General features: G+C 34.3%; 1 protein-coding gene across 2 annotated transcripts in view; it reads left to right on the top strand.

Annotated features, from left to right (window-relative positions):
- GRID2 (glutamate ionotropic receptor delta type subunit 2) overlaps nt 1-23,973 on the top strand; it is a 1,644,765-nt gene that overhangs the window by 1,252,062 nt on the left and 368,730 nt on the right. For both annotated transcript variants that reach the window (XM_010594048.3, XM_003414078.4), the window contains one exon: nt 13,614-13,811. In XM_010594048.3, coding sequence (XP_010592350.1) covers nt 13,614-13,811 — 198 coding nt within the window. The remainder of the gene's footprint in view (nt 1-13,613; nt 13,812-23,973) is intronic.

Below are 23,973 nucleotides of genomic sequence, written 5' to 3'. Positions count from 1 at the left end.
GTACTCTAGGGTAGCCTCAAATGAGAAAAGATACCTCCAAAAAGCACCCAACCTGGGAATACTTTACTCGTCTGTCAGTTTCTAGACCAGGAACACACCACTGAAATTCAGCTCCCCAAAGGGGAGTAGGAGGCAGTCAAGGGAAGAACCACCATACTGCCCTGAGGTCCCAGAAATGGAGAAGTTGGTCAAGGAAAGTAAGGCAAATACACACTCTTTTAGAATATACCCCTTGGGTTCGTTAATGATCAGTTCAAATACAAAGAGGTTTGGGTTTTAAGGTGTTGTTTCCCAGCACCTCCACGTAAGCTGTCAACTAATTATGAAACCTGAAGACAAAAGGGCCTTTGTGTTTGCAACTGCATTAGTGCTTCTATCAAGTTTAAAATCTTTTAGCAAGGAATTTCAGGTTCTCTAGGTGATTGAAGTTAGCATGAGCAACTTAACTTTACATTTTTGAGCATATTTCCCTTCTGTAGGTTTGGAGATTTTTTCTTCTTTTCTTTCTTTTTTTAAAACCATTTCCAGTGGCATGACTTGAAGTAGGAAAATAAAATGTTTAGTTTAAATTTTTTTCCCAATGATCCTAACGTAGAGTAATGTACTCCACAGTTCAGTTGAAAATAACAAGCTGCTATCTGCTGCTAACCAAAAAGTTAGCAGTTCGAATCCACCAGGCGCTCCTTGGAAACTCTATGGGGTAGTTCTACTCTGTCCTATAGGATCGCTATGAGTCAGAATCGACTCGACGGCATTGAGTTTGGTTTTTCGTTTTTTATCTTGTTCTGAGCCAAATGTAATCTCCAGAACTGTGGTCACTAAAGCACTCAAGAAAATGAAGTATTTAGGCTGAATGGTCTGAGGTCTTTTGGGGACTAAAGAAGCAACGGATTAACATCTGAAAGCGAGGTCTTTCACTTTTTCAAAAGTCAAGGAGAATAAAAAAGCAATTCCCCATCAAGAACAAAGAGTCTGAAAAATATCTCACCTTTGTTTTGTGACACCTTGCAAAAATTTTAAGAATGACCTTTGGTCATCAGCCCCAAGAACTAAAATGCATTTCAATGCATGTAGATGTTACATGTAGGAACACTCCAGAGTATCTGCTGAGGAATCCAAGAATAAATAATAGGACCAAAGCTCATTTTTTGTCACTCCTAAGTGACATTTGGATCTCTGGTGCCATAGCAGTTAAGAGCTACAGGTGTTAACCAAAAGGTTGGCAGTTCGAGTTCACCAGCTGGTCCTTGGAAACCCTATGAGGTAATTCTACTCTGTGTGTAGGGTTGCTATGAGTCAGAATTGGCCGTACAGCAACAGGTTTAGTGACATTTGCCCCATCCAGTGAAGAATCTCATAGACTGGGTAATTGTTAGGGATGGCTTTAAGCTCAGCATTCCAACTTATTCAATAAAATTTAGCAATGGACTAAACTTTGGTACATCTTTACATTTTCCAGTAAATTATGGGCACCTCCCTTTAATTTCTTAATATGCTCCCATAATTAATGCAGTACTGTAGTTCACCTCCACAGTCCTTCTGATAAGTGTTAAAAGTTGGTACAGAGGTCAATTTTATGTGCTTTATTGCTAATTTTAATAACACCTCTAGTAATCTTTTGTATGCATATCAATTTATGAAACATAGAATATCGCCTTTGTGGCTTTAAGTTACAGCTTCTCCACAATTTGTATACCCCCAAGATTTATTCCTTGCTTTAAAATATCAGCACCTTTCTGCTCTCTACTCTTGTGGTTCTGCCCTCCATGCAGGAGATCTTTTCTTTTAAGTTTCCTACTATGCTTTGTAATAAAATCAAAAGAAAAAGGCACAGCCACCAGAAAGCAATCTAGAAATAGCAAATCTGTCACCTTGTTCTTAAAAGCTTTGATCAGCCAGGTCAGTGGCAGAAATAGTGAGTGTAGTTTCCACCAAGAGTATACAGCAAAATTATTATGTACCTTGACCTCTCCAGATCTCCTTTTAGGGACGAGACTATCTTTGCTTAGGAACATGACTTAATATGATGACTAGAGTTGACACGTGGCTTAGAAGAAGAAGAAAATATAAATAGCTCTTACTTCAGATATGAAAAAGATTTTGGGGGCGTGGAGTGGAGAGAGCGAGGGAGGGGAGTAAGAAGAAGATTGGAGGGAAGAGGGAGAGGGAGACAGAGACCGTATGATAGAAAAATAGCCTCAGTTTTCTTCTCTCTTCTCAACTGTATGTTTTGTGCAGCTGTGATGATATACCCTGTCTTCCCCTTCCCTCCCCCTATGCAAATACGTACTTTTAGGCTGATGAAGGCAGTCTACAGTAATGGTTAAGAATAAAGGCTTTAGCATCAGACATCACTGAATTCAAATTTCAATCTCTCTTATTAGCTTTGTAACCTGAGGGAAATTATTTGTCTGTTCTATCCCCAAATCTTAGTTCTCTCATTTATAACATGACAATAATAATATCTGAGTATGGATGTAAGATGTTGAACATGATGATAGGCATAAAGTCAGTTTTCTGGTTGCTTTTATTTGTTTTCATCTGCTTCTTCCCCTTAGCCTGAAAATATGCTCAAGGAGAGAAAAATTTTTTAACCTTGAATCCTGTTTATTCTAATAATTCTTTCCTCATGCAAGTGCCTCAAGACTCTTCAGTACTGTCTCCATTTCATCATTTACTTTTATCCTCAAACTACTGGAATTTGGTTTCAACTTTCACTTCTCCAAAGAAAACTGCTTTTCAAAAGATCTTCAGTTGTCCTACTGACAAATGAAATGGATGTGTTTGAATCCACTGGTAATTTATTCCTTCTTGAAATCCTATCCTATCTTGCATCCCCCAAGGATGTCTTCCCCTGATTCTCTTCAGACCTCCCTATTTCTTCTGCCTCCTTCACTGGATTCTCTTCTAGAGTTCCATCTCTGGCTCTTTCTACACTTTTTTCCTGAATGACTTCATTACACTCTTGAAAATTATTATCAAATCTTTGTCTTTAACTCTGGCCTCTTTCTCATTTATCAGACTCATTAATCCAACATGTGCTATTGAAAAAAGTATTATACATTCAATGATAAAAACTTAGAAAATGTGGAAAACAAAAAGTTGAAAACAACATCATCCATGATTTCTCCATGCAAAAGTCATTTGCTAATATGTCCATGTCTGTCACCTAGTAGCTAAACTAAACTAAGTCCCTTTTCCATAAGAATGGAGATAATCCTAGTGCCAAACTCATAGGGCTGTTGGCATAAATAAGCAAAAGTGTTTAAAAAGTACCCAACACATAGTAAGTCTGATGTGGGTGTTTGCCCCTATTGTTATTATTATCATTGGTATTGTTATTATTACATTTTTCAATTTTGAACATTTTTTTTTATACATACACACAGGTAATTTTGTATATATTCCCATTTAGCAATATACCCATGAGCATTTTTAATATAAATAAATGTTTTTTTGTATAACAGATGTGATCAATAGGGTTTTTTTTTAATCAGCTTAATGAATGATTTTGCAGTTGCCTCAGCCTTCTATTAATTCATCCAGTTGTATATAATTGCCAGCGTGCTAACAGAAACTTGACATTTTTATTTCTCATTCACTGAAATATATCAGAATACAAATGAGAATAATGTTTTTACCATGATATTTTGAATTTCTTCATAAAACAAACAGACTAAAACAAACCAATCCCAAATTCAAAAAATGTTATTTTTGGTAAACAAACAAACCTGTCGTGGCCCAACTCTGAACAGATGATTATGGACAGGACATTGAACTAAAATCTGATTTTTGATTGCTCTGTTGTAGGCCAGCATACAGATATACTTAAAAAAAGAATAATCCTAATTGTTGAACATTTAGGTTGGTTCCAACTTCTCACTATCTAAATAAGTCTGCAGTGAACCTTCTTTCAGATACGTGTTAGTGCTTATTATGATTACTTTCATAAAGTTACCAGATATGAAAATTTGAAGTTACTTGGTTTCTTACTGTAATTTTTTTGTCTAAAAAAAATTATACCAATGTTAATTCACATAGTTTATGGGAAAGCCTGCTTCTTCACATGCTTGATGATAAACATTAACATTCTTTTCTTTAATCCTTGACAATTTGATAAGCAATAAATAAACCAGTTCTTAATCATTTTAATTTGTATTTCTCAAAGATGTGTTAGGAGAACAAAAATAATAATTCATCCTCAAAAGTTGCTGTTGAACTCTGTCCTTTTAAAATTTAAACTTTAAAGATTTTGATGATTTTAATGATTGTTATTTCTTCTAGTAAATATTATTTGTCTTGTAAATGATTACATGAGTCACAAGTATTAAGGAAAAAAAGAAAGTGCACATTTGCATGCTTCCTGCTATTAAATTTGAATGTGTGTTAATTTTATATTCACTGCTGCAAACTTTTACAAAATACCATCTTTGATCCTGTATTGAAATTCACCTTGGAGACTTTAGCCTATTGACTGAAAGCTTTAGTTCTGCTTATAGAAATACCATGATACATATTCCAAATAAAAAGCAGCCAGGGAGAAGACCATACTCTTCCGAACACTGATACTTCCACTGAAGGATCTCTAGAAAGTATGACATAGCATTACATTACTTCTCATTAAGTCCTTACAGCCCTACTTCCAATATATCAGCAAATCTTGTCAGCAGTATCTTCAAAAAAATAGCAAAAATCCAATTGCTTCTCATTAAATCCACCTTGGGCCAAGTCATGTGCATCTCATTCCTGATTTATTGCAGGTGTGTCAATTTATTGTAGGTCTGTCAATAGAGCATCCCAAGTAAACTGTAAGATGTCAGATCATGTCCCTCCTCTGCCCTAAACCCTCTAACAGCTCCCCATCTTGTTACAAGTAGCAGCTGAAGTGATCACAATGGCCTAAGGACCCAATCTAAGCTCTGGTGTTATATGCCTTTGAGTCGGTTTCAACTCAGCAATCTTATATGACAAGGTAGAACTGCCCCATAGGGTTTCCTAGGCTGTGGTCTCTACGGCAGCAGATTGCCAGGTCTTGTCTTCCATAGAGCAGCTGGTGAGTTCGAACCATAGATTTCGATTAGTAGCCAAACACTTAACCATTGTAATGCCAGGACCCATTATCTAAGCTCTATCCCACTGTAAACCCATTACCTCTCAGACATTTCCTACTATGTGGCCCTATCTACCTCAGTTTCAGCCACTCTAGTTAATATATATATATATTTTACAGTGATATTTTGAATCTCTCCATAAAACAAAAAACAGATTAAAACAAACCAATCCCAAACGTCTGTCTCATATATGGACCTAAGGCTTTTGCACTTACTGTACCCTATGCCCGGAACATTTCTATCTATAGAGGCTCTTCCTAATTAAAGGTGCGACCCTTTCTCTCATGCTCCTTGTTCTCATTCTTTTTAAAAATTTTTCTTCATAACGCTTAATACCATCTGGCATAACATATATATTATTTATCTAGTTTATTGTCTGTCTCCCGTCCTATGATGTAGATCTAGAAAGATAGGATGTTTGTTTGCTCATTTGCTTATTTTGTTCACTCCTGTATTTTTGACATGCACCTGGCATTTGGCACTCTTTTGAATGACTAAATAAATATCTGAATTTCTGGATTTCCCTGTAAGTACACCTACTCCTCACTTATTGACTATCTCATTATCTGATACTTTGCATTTACGTCAGTAGTAAGACATCTAGTATCTGACTATTTTGCACATTAATGACGTATTCTGAAAGTAACGAATGCCAAGATGCAAGGCAAGAGTAACACTGGCTATGATGGTAAAGGTTATGTGTCAACTTGGCTGGGCTATGATTCTCAGTGATTTGGCCATTATGTAATGATGTAATTTGGCAGTTATGTACTTGTGTAGTCATCCTCTGTTTTGTGATCTGATGAGAGCAGACAGTCAGTTGAAAGGGAGTTTCCTTGGGGCTACGGCTTGCATCCAATATAAATGGATGTTCCAACAAGGCTCACTTAGGCTACCCTAATTTTCACATAATGCTGATTTTAACACAATGACCTGGTCTTTGTAAACTAAACATGTCAATAAGTGAGGAGCGGGTATAATATTATTTTGAATACAAATGCGACTAGCCCTAGAACATTTTAATTTTTACATGGCTTCTCACTAAATCCTGATATTTAACTGACTTCAGTTTACATTTATTAATACTTCTAAATCCTGATAGAAAATAGATCTTCTAAAAATTCAGTCATTTTTTGACATTTTTCTTGAAAATATTTTAACAGGAACCTGACTGTATTAACCAGAGAGTTTGTAAATCTCGCCATCGTTCTGAAGTCAAATATTGCCAAGTTCTTCAGTTCAATATCTTGTAAACTTCTGACATTTGGAACAGCCAATCCAGCCAATTTCTCCTTACAGTTTTATATCTCAAAACATCTTGATAGTTCTCCTTGAGATAACTACATTTACCAAGTGCTTTGTACATAGATATACACTTATAAGATTCATGTAAGTGTAAAATTTAGCAATATGAGGAAGAATTTGACAAAACAAACAAAAACCTTACCTAGCGCTCATATTCGGAAAGCAATCTGAGGCTGTGACGTTTCTCCGTTTATATATGGCGATCATAAAATGCATAAAATCGTAGGGTATTAAATATATTTTTAAATACTTATCAGTAAATGAGAACGAATATACTTAGAACTGTTGACTGCTGTGACTGCCTATTGTCCCTGGTAAACTTGTATTCCCAGTGACAACACTCTCTATATTTTTTTCACATTCTCATGTAAATAACGGACTTTTTTTTGTTTGTTTTGTCTACTCCCCATTTATCCTCCATGTGACTAAGATGTGACTTTTTCATAATTTGAAAGCAATATATAAAATCACTTTGTGGTAAAAATAAATTGACTTACATAATCATGGTTCCATCTTTATGTTCAGTTAAAGTGTTTTTTCACTTAATAGTTGCTTACAAAATAGGAATAAGAAATAATATTTAAGATGGTTTTAGGAAGTCAGAATGACTAAATACTTTACTTCTGTTATTTATAATGGAATCTTACTGTCTGACAAAAAATATTTGAGTGTGAATTTTCAAAGGTAAGTTTAGTGCAAATTTTTCTATTTGCTCCTCTACAAAATCTCCCTGAAGAAACTCTTTTAAAAATATTTTCATTGCATATCCTTGTGACCTGCTTTTCTTCTCTCTATGCAGCTTAGATATTCTCCTTTACGAAACCAAGATTGTTTCTTTTCTCTCCAGCTGTTCCTTGTGTTTGTTTTCCTATCCCGGTATCTTGATAGCTCTCTAATAAAAAATTCCTTGCCTTTAGCCTTTTTTAACTTATAAAAATTTCTAATATTCATATATGGTCTATAGAAATAATGAGTTTTTCCCAAGGAAGATGTGGCCATTAAGTCTGCATATATCAAAGCAGGAACGTGTCATCCCTAAGCAAAATATAAGCTCACACTGTGCATAAGACAACTTTTATTTGCTTCAGACAAAGAGCATTTTTATGGGGAATGTTTTTCTTTTAAACAGACCATTAAGAAATATTCTCATTCTCTCTTTAATGCCTTTGAACTGTGTGTGTGAGCAGAATTGTAAGAAATTCCCAGTGAGTCACTCCTAGTTTTGGCCATCTTGGCATTCTGTAAAGTAGTGCATAGTAAAACCTCTAAGCAACGCTCATTAAAGCCTTGGCAGGAGAGCTGGTAGCTTGTACCTATCAAAAAATGTCAGATGCTTTTCTCAAACTCTATCACTAGCAAATAATATTACATATTTATTAAAATATGGGAATTAACTGCAAAATCTGTCAGTTGCAAACAGTGTTGTAAATCAACTAGGCAATTAGCCTGAGATTTTTTAAGTGACCGAATACAAATTCAGAATTATGAGGTTATTATCTAATAATCCAACAAGTGATGTGAATAAATCCTTGCTAATATGAAAATTTATCAGCCACCGAAACATCCTTTTCTACTAACAGATCTATGGATGGATCCTTGTGCTAATGTACTTAGGTTGATAAACCACAGACATTGAAAGCTTCGATTTATCCCAGTTGCTGAGTCTTGTGCTTAGAGAGGCTGTCATCGAAATGATCGGCAAATCGAAATCTGTAATTTGTTTTCAATTAATAGGCAGATAGGTTTCTACCAATTTGGACTTGGCACTATTAATGCTCTTTGAAACTAATTGCTGCAAATGAATTTTAAAGGCAGAATTTTATAATTTCTGGTCCCCGACCCCTATCCCTATGATAGAAGACTCGAAGACTTACTTATGCTTTGAAAATATGTGTTAAACAAACACAGAGCATAATCTGCAATTATTTTATTGCCCTTCCACAAAAACTCCAGTCCCTGCTAAATAAAAGGCAGACACCCTAATTTGACTTCAATGCCCTCCATTATCTGGTCCCAGTTAACATACTTTTTCTTTGTTTTTGTTTTATATTGCAATATAACACACATACAGGAAAAAAGCATAAATCATTGATTGATTAAAAATAAAGAAACATCCAGGTAACCACTGCCCAGTACAAAAAAATAGAACATGGATGAATTTTTTTTAAGAAATAAGGTTGAGTAAAAAAAGCAATACCCAAAGAAAATAGAGATGTATTCAATTTATGTAACATTCAAAAACACTTAAAATTAAATGTGTTATTTAAGAATTCATACCTAGGTGGAGACGCTATAAAAAAATTAAGGGAGTCATCACCTCTTTAAAGCGTCTTCATCTAGGTATAGACTCTTAACATAGTTTCACTTATTATAGTGTATAGCTCTAGTTTGCTCCATTTTAATTTGTTCAGTATTCTATTTTATCAGTATACCATGATGTATTTATCTTTTCCATGCCGATAGACATTTGGGTTTTTAGATTATTTCCAGATTTGCGCTATTACAGAGAATGCTGCTATAAACATTCTTGGACATATATTTCAATGTGCAAGATTCTCTAGTATTTATACCCAAGGAGCGGAATTTATACCCAAGGAGTGGACACAGGCATGCATATCTTCATACTAGATAAGTATTTATGTAACACTAAAAAAGAAGGCAAAACTAATTCCTGTATAGATATATTCACTTTAACAGGAAATGCCAAAATATTTTCCAAAGTAGTTGTACCGAGTTATACATCCACTAGTCATGAATAATAGCTCCTGTTCATATCCTTGACAGAATTTGGGATTATCAGACTATCTCTCCTTCTGTTCTTCCTCTATTTTCTCTTGCTTTTGGATTTTCTATTTTTTGCTATTGTATCTGAATAGTAATTCTGACAAACTGCAGTTCACTACTTCTCTATTCATCTGTTTCTAAACTGCTGGTCAGTTTGGTCATTAATTTGTTGACTTTTGTCATTGTCTTTTTTAGTCCTCAGATTTCTGTTTGGTTCTTTTCAACGCTGTAATGCCACTTCTTATAGTTTCTAGTTTCCTGCCAATTTTTTTATATTTGCTTTTTATTTCTTTAATCATAGTAGACATAATTGTTTTATAATGTGTGTCTAATAATTCTAATATTTAATTTTTGAAGAATCTATTTCTGCTTATTATTTCTGCTGGTTTTCATAAATGAAGTATAATTTCCTGTCATCTGGCATCTTTTATTTTTGCATTGGACATGATATTTAAACAATTATTTGAAGGAATAATGTGAGGCCTAAATGAAGATACTTTCCTCCAGAGAGGAACCTGTTTCTGTTGTACATCAGCAGTCTCTACCAGTCTAGCATCACCTTAAATTGTGTAAAAACTTGAGATAAATTATGCAATCCTGGATTTTAAGTCCACTTTGATTCCTGTCTCACCTTGAGATTCCCCCATTATACTTCCACCCTCAGAAATGCCTTGGGCTTAATTTCTCCCTTGTAAATCCATTCTACATTCTACATTTCCACCATCAGAAAAAAAATGCCCTGGATTCTCATGTTTGCTTTCTTTTGGCTTGGTAATTTTTTACTCTCTTGTCATTTCTTCAACATTCTTTAGAAGATATTTTGAATAATTCATTTTTCTATCTCCCTAACTCCCATTCATCTATTTTATTCTATGTTGTTGTGTGCCATGGAGTCAATTCTGACACATAACAACACTATATGACAGAATAGAACTGCTCCATAAGGTTTCATAGGCTGTAATCTTTATGAGAGCAAATCACCAGTTCTTTTCTCCTGCAGAACCACTGATGGGTTTGAACCTCTGACCTTTTGATTAGAAGCCAAGTTGCTTAACCATTGTACCACCAGGGATCCTTATTTTATTCTACAGCAAGGTAGAACTAATCAACATTAGCCTAACACAGATATACTTTATTAGCTTCATACCTTTGTCTATACTATTGCAACTACCTAAATGTCCAAACTGACCTGCCCAAATGTGACTAATTCCTGAAGACCAACCAAAGTTTCAGATTTTCAGTTTAGAACATACTTCCAATATATTCACAACGAGTAGAACGAAAGAGGTCATCTAGTCCAGAGGTTTTCACCCTATGCTTTTGAGATGCTATAAATGTTCTGTGAAGGAACATACCACTGTGGTGGTCAGAGGGGTCTGAATGGCTTTGCTTTTATATGTTTTACATATTGGACTTCTGAATAATATTTTATTGAAAATATTTCTAATACTTTTGTCATGGATTGAATAGTGTCCCCAAAAAATATGTGTCAACTTGTCTAGGCCACGCTTCCCAGTATTGTGTGGTTTTCCTCCATTTTGTGATCTGATGTAATTACCTATGTGTTGTAAATCCTAACCTCTGTGATGTTAATGAGGCAGGATTAGAGGCAGTTATGTTAATGAGGCTGGACACAATCTCAGAATTAAGTTGTATCTTCAGTCAATCTCTTTTGTGATATAAAATAGAGAAATGAGCAGAGAGACAGAGGGACCTCCTTACCACCAAGCAAGAAGAGCCAGGACTGGAGCTCATCGTTTGGACCCAAGGTCCCTGCACTGAAAAGCTCCTAGACCAGGGAAGACTGATCACAAGTACCTTCCCCCAGAGCTGTCAGAGAGAGAAAACCTTCCCCTCAAGCTGGCGCCCTGAATTCAGACTTTTAGCCTCCTAAACTGTGACAGTAAATTTCTGTTTGTTAAAGCCATCCACTTGTGGTATTTCTGTTATAGCAGTGCTAGATAACTAAGACAACTAAAAAAAAAAAAATCCTGATATTCTAACTCTCTCAGTTTATTGGTTGGAAAAAGAATGAGGCACAGAGAGATAAAGTTGAAGTAAGACAAACAATGATGCCTTTCTCTTCTGTAACTTATTGTGTGACCTTGAGTTGAAACACTTTGATCAGAAGTTTTCTCATCTGTTAAAAAAGTAGATTAGCTGATAACCCCCAATATGGCGATTTTCTTTTCTTTTGCATTTTCTATTGTGCTTCTCCGGTGTTTCATTTGTACCAGTTATGGTGTTTTGCTTTATTTTTAGATTTATATTTTTGAGTTATGTCTTTCCCCAAATATTTCTCCAAAATATTATTATTTTGAGAGTGATGTCCGTATCGTTAATGCCTCGTCTTTCACTGTTTTGAATGTAATACTTTGAGGCATTAGCTGCTCAATGGGTGTTTACTGGATGAGTCAGTGAGTAAATAAATTTTGGAAAATAGGTGCATAGTTAAAAGTGATTAAACCGACCTCAGTATTGCCACAGAAAAAGAACAAGTAACTGTATTATAGGTCCCCAGCTTCAGCCTAATTTCTGTTGCTATGTTTACCTGTCCAATATATTGGCTGATTGCCCTCATAAAGCACAACTGTTCTGAAGTGGAATTTATAAATAGTCTAACAAATCTGCCATAGAGCTAAATATAGGGCTTCAAAACATTGATCCAGAAAAGGAGTGATAAGATGTAATAAGGGTTTATTTAGCACATGGAATTTAAAAGGCATGTTCATCAGTAATTCATCAACCCTGTTTAAAAGGACTCTTAGTATAACTATTTCTATTCTGTACCTTCAATCAATTCTAGCTGATGTTGCTGGGGCTAGATTTTGACAACAAATCTCTGAAAGGCTTCCATTTGCCTAGTGAGTTACTTATAAAAGTGGAATTAAAGTCATTTTCTTTATTCTCAACCGTGCTAAAATAAAAAAATATATATGTATAATTAGAGAAAAAAAAGGAGGACTATTGGAGACAACTAGCAAGCTCCTCCTCTAACTGATCATTTATTGATCTGTTTTACTTAAAATTAAATATAAACAAGCATGACCAAATTATTAAAAAGATAAAATATAAATAGTTTGGGAAACCAATATTAATAAATAATATAAATGTTACAAGATCAGTATACTTGTAGTTGGATGTCAAACTTAATACTGCTCTTCTGGGTAGCCAATAGAAAATGAATACTATATTACACTCTTTTTATTACATTACTTTCATCATAAAAAAAAAAGGTATTACTGAGGCAAAACGAAGCTCTCTTGGTCCTGAAGAATTAAATGAATTTACCTCATGGTAATCTTTATGGAAAAACTGAGTGATTAAGATGTACTATATTCCTCTAACAGGTGCAGTGAATTTTATAAGGCTATTATTTAGTGTCTTTGAGTAAAAGCCAAAAGCAAAGTATCATTTTATATCTCAGCAAAGGCTATTTTGTGAGTCTCCAGGGAAAAATGATTCACAGATAAAATCTTTGGGTAGTCTGGCCTGGACCCAAGGATAGATTTTACCCTGCCCAGAGGGCTGGATGGACTATAAAAAAAAAAAAAAAATACCATAAATGGTTATCTGTAAATATTACTGTTGCTTAATTTCTTAAGGAAATTAAGGAATAGATTATCTAATTTTCTCTACTCTGTAGAGATGTTTCAAACCAATTGAACTCTTTTAGCACCAGGTGTCCTAAAAAGTGAAGGGGGTCTATTTGTTAGCTATAAAAATAAGAGAACAAAAATGTGAAAAGATAAAAGAAATGCATTCAGAAACCAATTTGCTGAATTTACTAAATATGACAATTTACCAAAAAGGTAAGTGACTTTTTCAGAGCAATAGTTCAGAAGCTATTTTTGCAATAAAATGCGTGCTTATATCAAAGTTGTAAAATTACTGAACAAATAACTCCCAGTAAATGTTGTTATAAATTTTTCTAAATTATATGTTTTTAGAGTGTTTTGATCTTTTTTGAGGAATGTATGTTTATTATATCTGTTACAGTATTCTCTTAAGTATTTTTAGTATACACAGACAAGAAATACCTAAGAATAGATACAGTAAATGCATGGTTTCTTAAATATGATTTTACTATTGATGACTCTTAGATTGATCCTGAGATGGCAAGGAAAAATGAAAAAATAACCGCTTAACTTTTCTGGTCAGTTGCATTCAGTTTTTGATACGGGAAAAAAAATTAAATAAAATAATTAAATGAGAGATGGCAAGGAATTGGGTGATTAAACAAATGACTGTAATATGATGCAATATGATGTATTAATAATCCGTACATTATACTCCTGAGTTCATCTTTCAAAGGGTAAAAACAATTTTTAGACTGTAAGCAAAACTCTTTGAAGAATTGCTTTTAAGGAGCAATGTAGATTGACGTCAAGGATTTCTTTTATTTCCATGCAGGAAGAACCTTTTGTAATGGTCTCTGAAAATGTCTTGGGTAAACCGAAGAAATACCAGGGCTTCTCCATTGACGTTTTGGATGCCTTATCTAACTACCTGGGTTTTAACTATGAAATTTATGTTGCACCGGATCACAAGTATGGAAGCCCCCAAGAAGATGGGACATGGAATGGCCTGGTAGGAGAACTAGTCTTTAAGGTATGGATTTATTTACTTATCTCATGTCTAAATGTTTAGCTATTACCCCTGAAAGCTAATTCATATAAAATAAGTGTACTGCAAAGCATTAGGTGAGGGTGTTGAATGCAAAATCTCAGCTAATACTATTTTATGAATGATATGGAAAGAACTATTGATTACAAAATCAATCTAGATTTTTAAATAGTTCCTGTATAAAAAAAGATATAATAGTACAAGAGCTTACCTCTGCCAAACTTTTATCTCAAAAAATTTTGCCAATATCTAGTGCATAATGAAATCACAATGTAATTTACAAATACAATCCATAACTTTGTTTTCTTTTAAAAAGCAATGTCATTTGCAAAAATATTAAAATCCTGATCACTTAGGAAATAATTTCAGGATCTAGGTAAGGTAGATCTATACTTATGTATATATTTTTTGCTTGTACTTTCTATTTTCAAAAAAACCTTAAACACGTCTATTTCTTTCTTTAGTTTTGTCAGTTTTTGCTTCACGTTATTGAAGCTTTGTTATTAGGTGCATACAGATTTATTATTATTATTGTCTTCCTGATGAATTGTTGAATAGTCAAGTTTGGATTTATAATTTACAATTTTATTTGCATGTATCCCACATTATTCTTTCTTTTTTCTTCTATTTCTTATTTCCTTTCTTAGGGTAAATTAGAAGTTTTTTTTAGTATTTAATTTTATTTTCTCTGTTGGCTTTTTAGTTCTATCTTTTTGTATTTTTGTTTGTTTCTGGTTAGTTTAGAGATAGTAAATGCACTCTTAGCATCGTATTCTATTGAGAATTAATAGTGTATCACTTCACATAAAAATGTTAGAAACTTGAAGCAATATAATTAATTTATGCCCACCCCATCCTTTGTGCTATTGTGGTTGTGTATCTATAGCATATAAACTCCACAAGAAAATCATAGTTTTTGCCTTAACCGATCAGTTATCTCTCAAAGGTATGTTGTTGTTAGTTGCCCTCAAGTTGATTCTGATTCATGAGTATAAAAAGAGGTATAAAAAGATAGTTGCTGCTATTTAGCCATAAATCTACCACTTTTTGTCTTTTTTTTGTTTTTGTTCTTCTTTATTCTTTTTTATGTGTCTGAGCTCCTATCTGGTATCTGCTAGTTTTTGTTTTCAAAGAACTAAAGAAATTCTTTTAGAATGTCTTGAAGTGCAGTCCTACAGGTGACATATTCTCAACTTTCGTTTACCTTAAAATGCATTTATATTCTCATTTTTTAATGATAATTTGGCTAGATATCAAGTCCCAAGTTGACAGGCTTTTTTTTTTTTTTTGACATTTTAAAAATGCTATTCTCTTCTGCCAGATATAATTTTTTTCCTCTGATGAAAAGTTAACCATAATTTATATCTTCGTTTTTTGTATGTAAAGTGTCTTTTTTATGTGTAGAGAGGTGGTGGTTTTAGTATCTGTTTTTATAATTCTTTTTCTATTTTTGATGTTTAGCAATTTTAAAATGTATCCCATTTGGGGCTTGCTGAGCTTCTGGGATAGATCTTACAAAATTTAACAAATGTTGGGAATTATTTCTTTAAATATTTTTTCTACCCTTTTCTTTTTCTCTTCAAGGCTCAGAGAATATTTAAGTTAGACCACGTAACATTGTCTCCAAATCTCTGAGGTCTTCTTCATTTTTAAAAATATTTTTACTCTTCAGTCTTCAGACTGGATGATTTACATTGATCTGTCTCCAATTATGCAGATTCTTTTTACTGCTGCCTCCATTTTCTATTGAGTGAGTCCATTCATTGATATTTTTCATTCTATATAGCATCCATTTCAGTTCTAGAATTATATTGTTTTCATAGCATCTATTTCTCTGCTCAGATTCCTTATTAAGTCACTCATTATGACCATCTATTCTTATAAATCCTTGACCATATATCCAATAACTGCCTTAAAGACTTTGTCTGCTAAAATTTCAACATCTAGGTCATTTCAGGGTCAATTAACATTGACTGATTTTTCCATTAACCATAGGTCATATTTTCCTGGCTCTTCACATTTCCAGTTGTATTTGATTATATACTGGACATTGTGGCTGATACATTGTTGAGGTTTAGGATTAGGTCTTTGGCACTGTGTACTCTGAAGAGGGTTGATTTTTGTTCTAGCAGGTAGTTAAATTACAAGTTCACCTTAAACTTGTGAAGATTTTGATTTACATGTCCTTAGGGAAAGCCTACTTTGATGTTAGGATTCCTTGGGCAGTTCTACTCTGTACTACAGGGTCACTATGAGTCGGAATCAACTTGATGGCAACAGGTTTGGTTTTTGGTTTTTGAGTGGATAAACAGTTAATTACTTGGCTACTAACCAAAAGTTGGCAGTTCAAACCCACACAGAGTGCCTCAGAAAAAAAGTCCTGGTGATCTGCTTCAGAAAGATCATAGCCATGAAGGCCCTGTGGATGAAAGCTCTACTCTGAAACACATGCGATCATCATGACTCAAAATCAACTTGATGGCAACTGATATCAGTACTTTAATTTTACCTTAGTTCCTAGGGCAAATCCCTTAGTTTTGGGAATTCCTTTATTCCTAACAAATGGCCTCTGGAGTTTCTGTGGAAAGTCTATGGTTTCTCTTCTTATTTAAAGGGACTCACAGTCCAATTTCTATCTCTCCTATGGTATGTAACAATTGAAATCTTGTTTCGCTCTTTTAGCCTTCTTGCTATTCCTTTCTGCTGATTTTCGCAGAGTCTCCTTCACACATGTGCACTTTAGGGGTCAGTGAGGAATTTGAGGGGCATTTATTCACACATCTTGGAACTCACTCCTTTCTGTCTCCCTCCTTTCTATGATTCTTCTTTCATTTCTGGCACCCTGGCTACCTCAAACTCTATCCTATGACACCTTAAGCTAATGAAACCGTGACATTGTGCCTGAGATCAAGCTGCCTCATGTTGCCTGGACTGAGAGGTACTTTCAGTGTTTAAGCCATATAAAAGTAGCTCTTACCAAGTGCATTTATCTTTTTTTAAGGGTTCAATACCCTCCAGTTTCTGCCTGCTTTTGGTTGCTCTGCAATACTTTCAATTTAGAAATATATGTATATATATATATATATATAATCCAGAATTTACACTTATTAATCTTTGTAGAATTACTCCAATAAAAAAAAAAAATTCCATCATTGCCAGAACTGGAAAAAATTTTGAAATACTTAAAATATTTAGAAAGCTAAGGTATCTGACTAAATTGTTTCCAAGTTATGGAGTAGAGAAGAAACAAAAGGTGTTGAAGGCAGTGACAGGAAAAATAATGAAGCCATTTTTACATCATAACCTACCAAATTCAGTTTATTTAATAAACTACATACTAAATTTTATTTGAAAATATTAATATCAGAATTTTTAGTAAGAAAGCAATAGTCATGCTTCTTATTAAAGCCTCCCCAATTTACCTTAAAAACCCAAAAAGAAAAAAATAAGTTGCTGTCAAGTCGAAGTCAATGCCCTGTAGGGTTTCCTATAGGACAGAGTAGAACTGCCTCATAGGGTTCCCAAGGAGGAGGTGGTGGCTTTGAACTGCCGACCTTTTGGTTAGAAGCCAGCACTTAACCACTAGGCCACCAGGGCTACATGTCTTTATTATATACCCACAAACCCAGTGTTCTCAACGTCTACGTTTGTATTTGTAAGGGATTCTGCCTGATCTAAACCAGAAAATCAACTATGTTAAAATAAGGGTAAAGACGAGGAAAAGGTGTTATACAAATTTATTCTTTAGAAATAATGGTTAAATTCCTTATTGTATTAGACTTAGTCTAATGTTGATAATGGTTCATTCTGTTGTACATAGGGTTGCTATGAGTTGGAACCAATTCAACAGCACCTAACAACAACAATTGATAGTGTTCTTTTATTTGTTTTGTGTGCTTGCTCCAGTTACTTAAATTTTAGAGACTTGCTTCCTCACATATAAAATGATGGTACAATATGATAGGAGTTCCTGGGTGGTGCAACCAGTTAAGTGCTCAACTTCTAATGGAAAGTTGGTGGTTTGAACCTGCCCAGAGGTGTCTTGAAAGAAAGCCTTGGTGATCTGCTTCTGAAAGGTCACAGCTGTGAAAACCCTATAGAGCAGTTCTACTCTGTAACACATAGGGTTGCCATGAGTTGGAACCAATTCTATGGCAACTAGTTTTTTTTTTTTAATTCTTTTGACAGTATGTTAATAATAAGATCACTTCTGACTATAAACTTTTTTGAAAATATTAAAGAGTTTTATTATATAAAAGCCCCAAAGAAGCAATAGTATGTTCTACAAAAGCAGTCAATTTCATGTTTTTTATTTTGAGTATAAGAGTGTGTCATTATTGTACAATATAGTTCAGTGAAGTGCTCTTGTAAATTACAAATTGAGGCTTGAAGAAGCTAACTAACACATACAAGATTTTTAGCCAGAAAAACTTTAAATTCTCAGAGTATTTGTCAGGATGATTATGGGCAGACCATCTCATATTTAAATGTCATAGAAGCAGCAATGGAAGGGGAGCACTGAGTTCATATGATTGTTCCATGGTGATTTTCAGAGATAGCACTGAGCCTTCAGATTTAGGTTGATCAAAGGACCTTCTTATTAAAACTGGAAGTACATACATATTTTTTGAAAAGAAAAATTCAGCCTGAGAGAGCAAAAAATAATTGCCCAAAATATATGAATGAAGTCTATTTAAAAACTAAGAATGTAGCAAAATTGCCTCTATTCCTTATCTGCTTTGCTAATTTCATAATTTTCTGCACTTGATATGCTCTTAAAATTTCTGAGAACACAGAATTTCAGTGAGAATAGATAAATGAGGGACATGTTCTGCTCAGTACATGGGAAATCATTAAGGATGAGTTATTATGAGTGATAATTATTTTCTTCTGGGTTAAAAGAAAAGAGCATAAATGAGAAGATCAGAGAGCTTTAAATAGAAAATAACGTGTATACCAAATTTAGGATAAAGAAAAAAGGAAACAAAAAGAGAGACATGAGTTATAAAGCTAGCTGTTCTATAATTTAGTTCCTTCATTGGGCAGCTTTCTTTAATGTCTGCAGATTTCAGCTGAGATTCTTGTACCAGAGGAGAACAGGAAGACTTTCCAAGGGACAAGATGACACAGATAGTTTGTTAGGAAATCAATTTTCAGATTCTCAATTTCTATAAGTAATCTTTGCTAAGAAAGATCTGCCTGATAATATGACCCTGGTTTTTCTTCTTCCCCATGCGCCTTATATAATCACCCTTATCTTACTTTGTAAAACATAAAATCTTTCTATGATGTGTGACTCTGGGTGCAAATAGTTTGTGATGCACTAAACTAAAAGACAATGGAAACACTGGTGTCACAATCCTTTTATTGTTCAGATGATTTCATCTAAAAAAAATTGATTTTAAAAAAAGCAAAATTAAAGGAAGAAAAAACGTCCAGTCATGTTATTAAATACTGGATCATTCAAAAGAATTTTTGACAACAGATCACCATGATTTTCCACATATAACATGCAAGGATTCCAAGTAATTCAATGACATTTATATAAAAAACAGAAACAGAAACAACTTCTTCCATTTGCATCCATGTATTTGTATAAGCAAGGTTTCTATAAAATGAAAAAAAAAAAAAGAAATAGTATTTTGATGCTAAGCCCTACCTCATTTAAACCATTGTTAGCATTAACACATAAATATGTGAATTCACTGAAAATTAAAAGCAATATCCATGTCATTAAGAATCATATTTCTAATAAAACTTCACTTTTGGGCTAATAAATTAGTAGATTGTGTACTAATGTAATGATGACTCAATCCAGAAGAAATGTTTAATACCTAAGCTTTATGATAAAATTTACATTTTAATTTGCATACATAATTTTGAGCAAAAAAAATATACTTCAGTGATGAAGAAAAGACTTTCAGGCATACTGTTTATATTACATTTGAGAAAAAAATTTGTAGGGGTGTGGAATATAAACATAGTTCAAGGATAAAACAAAGTGATATAAATGTCTCAACTATTAAAGTGGGAATTCAAATAGCTGAGATTTAGATTCTAATAGATACATTTAAAAGAATGACTGGATAATTTTAATTTAAATTATCAATATTTATAACACCAAAAATAAGTCAGTGTCCTGCCAGAAAACAGAAACTACTCCTGGAATTTCAAAAAGAGAAAATTTAATGCAGGTGTTGGAAGGAATGGAAAAGCCAAAGAGAAATAGAGTGGAACACTGGAGAGGCAAAAAGGAAGAAAGAGTTAACACACAGTCACACAGTCAGTCAAGAGCTACCAATGCCCCTTCTATTGCAGTTGATTCTGTATCTGTCATCGAGGTGCCCCCCTCAGTCAAGGTGACGTTACCAGCTGGAATCAGGAATCACCTGCTACTACTGCTGCTACAGCCACTGAAATAACCACATAAAGTAGAAATATATTCTTTCTTCTGTCTTCTCAGATCCTCAAGTGATTTCCTCTAGTGCAAACTAAGAGGGAATCAGTTGCAAAGGAGCCTGGGGAATATAGTTTGCAGATTCCCATCCTTGCAAAGTTAAAAAAAAAAACAAAAAAAACACCCATTGCCATCAAGTCAATTGAGACTCATAGAGACCCTATAAGACAGAGTAGAACTGCCCCGTAGGATTTCCAAGGAGTGGCTGGTAGATTCCAACCACCGACCTTTTGGTTAGCAGCCATAGCTCTTAACCACTATGCCACCAGGGTAAAGAATGGTAGGTGTAGGACACTGAAGCATGATCGTAAATTGAGAAAGAAAAATAAAAAAGGAGAATTGAATATAAAAAGATCCCAGAGGAGACAGGATAAAAGATTAAATTAAAGATTGATTTTGATCGGGTCTAAAGATATTTCTTTGATAGTGGAAAAACATGGTAAGAATGTGTTTTGTTAAAGTTAAATCTATAGGCAAAAGGTTGGCAGTTTGAGGGAGATTATATCTTATTGTTTCAAATTTCTTGAGGAGATGAAGTCTGTTGACAGTGACAGGGAATGGTTATTATGTAACAGTCTACAGGAGAGTGATGAGAGTTTTAAATAGATATTGAGGAAAGTGATAGTGATTATTAAACTGAAATAGATAAAAGGATAGATTAATGACACTGAGGATTAAGCTGAGGTTTGTATAAGGCTGGCATTTTTCTTTGGGACTTTTCTGCACAATGGTGTGACTTTCTTCAGTTGAGGTTGAAGGCTCAAATGTAGAAGAAGAGAATATTAAAACATACATATCAAGCATAAGAGATGCTAGATAAGCTTGGCAAGAGAATTAAATGAGCTGAAAGAAAAGTTCAAATGATCAAGGAAACATGGCCATGATCAGGGAGATAGGCCTGGATAAAGTTTTGGAAAAATTAATCAGAATGTCAATATGAGATTGAAAAACAGGTAAACTATAAGTGAAGATATGAGATAGCTAGTAGGTGGAAGGAAATCCTGGTGGTGTAGTGGTTAAGTGCTATGGCTGCTAACCAAACTTTGTTGGTTTGAATCCAAGTGCTCCTTGAAAATTCTGAGGCAGTTGTACTCTGTCCTATAGGGTTGCTATGAATCACAATCGAATCAATGGCAACTGGTTTGGTTTTTTTGGTTTAGTAGGTGGGAAGAGGTAGCCCAATACTGAAATATTTAAGTTTGACCCTGAGGGTCATGGCAGAGTATTAGAGGAGACTAAAGAAACAGAAGTTAAAATGGACAAAGGGGTAGGGTGTGGGGGAGGAGAATTCACTGATACTATAATGGTGGATACATGGCGTTACACATTTGTCGAAACCTGTAGAACTGTACAACATAAACAGTGAACCCTAATGCAAACTGTGGACTTTGGTTAACAATAATGTGTCAGTTTTTGTTCACCAATTGTAACAACTGCACCACACTAATGTAAGATGCTAATAATGGGAGAATCTTTGTGCTGAGAGAGGGGGTCTATGAGAAATTTGCTCTCTGCTCAATTTTCTGTAAACATAAAACTTCTTTAAAAATAAAGTCTATTTTAAAAAATGGCTCCAAATGATTGCTTTAAAATCTGTTAAGTAGTTGGCATGTTTTGGGATGAAGAGAAATATTGAGCCAAGTCTCAAAGTTTTCAGTAAATGAGAAGAAAATATTGTCAAATTTATCTGGTGAATACTATAAACAAATTCCCCTCAGAAGACACACATATGCCTGACAAAACAAAACGAAATACAAAAAAAAAAAAAAAAAGAGAGAGAGAGAGAGAGATAGCACACATAGAGCCTCACCAATAAAATACAAAAATCAGATTCCTCAAATATCTGAGAAAAAAGGCAAAACTCCATGACCTGCAGTATATAATGAAAATAACTGAAGTGAATTCTCACTCCAGGAGAACTCAAAATAAGAATAAATTGTTGCCCAAGGCATCCTCAAGTTCTTGACGTTTTTCTACAACTCCTGTGTCATCCCCACTCCCACCTTCTGTGATTCTGCACGTGGATTATGAGTTATTGCTATAGAAGAGTATGGTACTAGGTGGACGGAGTTCACTTCAATATCCTAGTAGCTAAAGTCAATGGAGCGTTCAGTGATTGTCCATTGTCCTTTAATTCAGTAAATATTGATCCTTTATTTAAAATCCCATAGTGGTCTTTTGAAATATTTTCCATATTTTTCAAGCTTCTATTCCTAATCCCATCTCCATTCTTGACGCCCTTCTCATTTTCAGTTCCTAAAGTTCATGGCTTGCTACAAAGACTACGAGAAAATAGTATAAACCGTTATATTTTTACCCTTCAACCTCAAAATTCTTCCGTTTATTCTTTCATTCTTATTAGCAACATAAAGGCTTTGGAATGAAGTTGTGGATACTAGCTGTATACTCCTAGCCATGCTCGCATAGAGAATATTTAACCTCTTCGATTTTCCGCTTCCATATCAGTGAGCTATTGTGAAGATTAACAGAGAAAATGAATTTAAGATTATATTGCAGAAATAGAAAATAGGTTTCATCTTACCTGCTGACTCAGATGGTGGGTGGTGGAGATTGTAAAAATTTTGTCAGGTTCTGTCTTTAAAAACCTAAGGGGTTCAACATATATTTTGGAGGTAGAATAGATAGGGTTTACTGATAGATGGGATGGGGGAGGTGAGAGAAAGAGAAAAGCCAAATGTATCTTCTAACTCAAGACTTTGTATCTTTTTAGCCACAGCAGGAAGAAGGAAAAAAAAAAAAAAAAATTCCTTTGCTCTCTTTTTACCCAGCTCCATTCACTGTCTTGCTCCTGGCCGCAATCATCTTTCCCCTGGATTGCAGCTATAGAATTCCAATTATTCTCCCACTTTCCACTCCTGCCTGCTTTTCAATATTTTTTTAACACAGCAGCCAGATAATTCAGTCACGTCTCTGCTCAAAGCCACTTGATGGTTTCCCATCCTACTCAGAGTAAATAAAAAAAAAAAAAAAAAATACCTCCTTAAAATTGCCTACATAATCTATCCTACCAACTTCCTCTCTGACTTTGTCCCTACTATCTGTCCATCGACCACCATGCTCCAAACCCACTGTCTTGTTTGCCCTTCCTCACACTTGAAATTGATCTTGTGCACTTTTCCATCTGCCTAGAATGCTTTTCTCCCAGATATATCTCCCTCCACCAAGTTTTTTTCCAGTCCTTGCCTAAAAAAAAAGTTACCTTACTAGAGACTTTGTGACCATTCTATTTTAAAAGAATGACTACCACCCCCTGTACTTCCTATCCCCCTTACCTTGTATAATTTTTCTTTATAGCACATATCATCATTTTATTATATACTCACTTCCTCATGTGTCTTCCTTTGCTATAAGAAAAGCTTAATTTGTGCAGGCAATTCATAGGTTTGCTTAACCACTGAATTCTCAGTATCTCGAAAATATTTGTACAATGAAAAAGACCACATCCAACTGATCTTTTAAGATATACATTAGATAGTAACACACCCCCAAATAAAATCTTTCAGTAGCATTCTGTTGCTTGTCTAATAAACTTACCATGGTCTTGTAAGCTTGACCTTGTCAAAAAGATGTTTCTATCTTTCTTGAAAGGTTATATGTTGTTCCTATAATTTTTGGCTTATTCCGTTAATTATATAACTCTCTATATTTAGTCAGAGTCCTGGGGGCTCA

The sequence above is a fragment of the Loxodonta africana genome, chromosome 5, assembly GCF_030014295.1.
Source record: "Loxodonta africana isolate mLoxAfr1 chromosome 5, mLoxAfr1.hap2, whole genome shotgun sequence".
In the NCBI taxonomy this organism is placed as follows: Eukaryota; Metazoa; Chordata; class Mammalia; order Proboscidea; family Elephantidae; genus Loxodonta; species Loxodonta africana.
The sequence above is the reverse complement of the archived record's forward strand: the minus strand, read 5'-3'. Positions and strand labels throughout refer to the sequence as shown.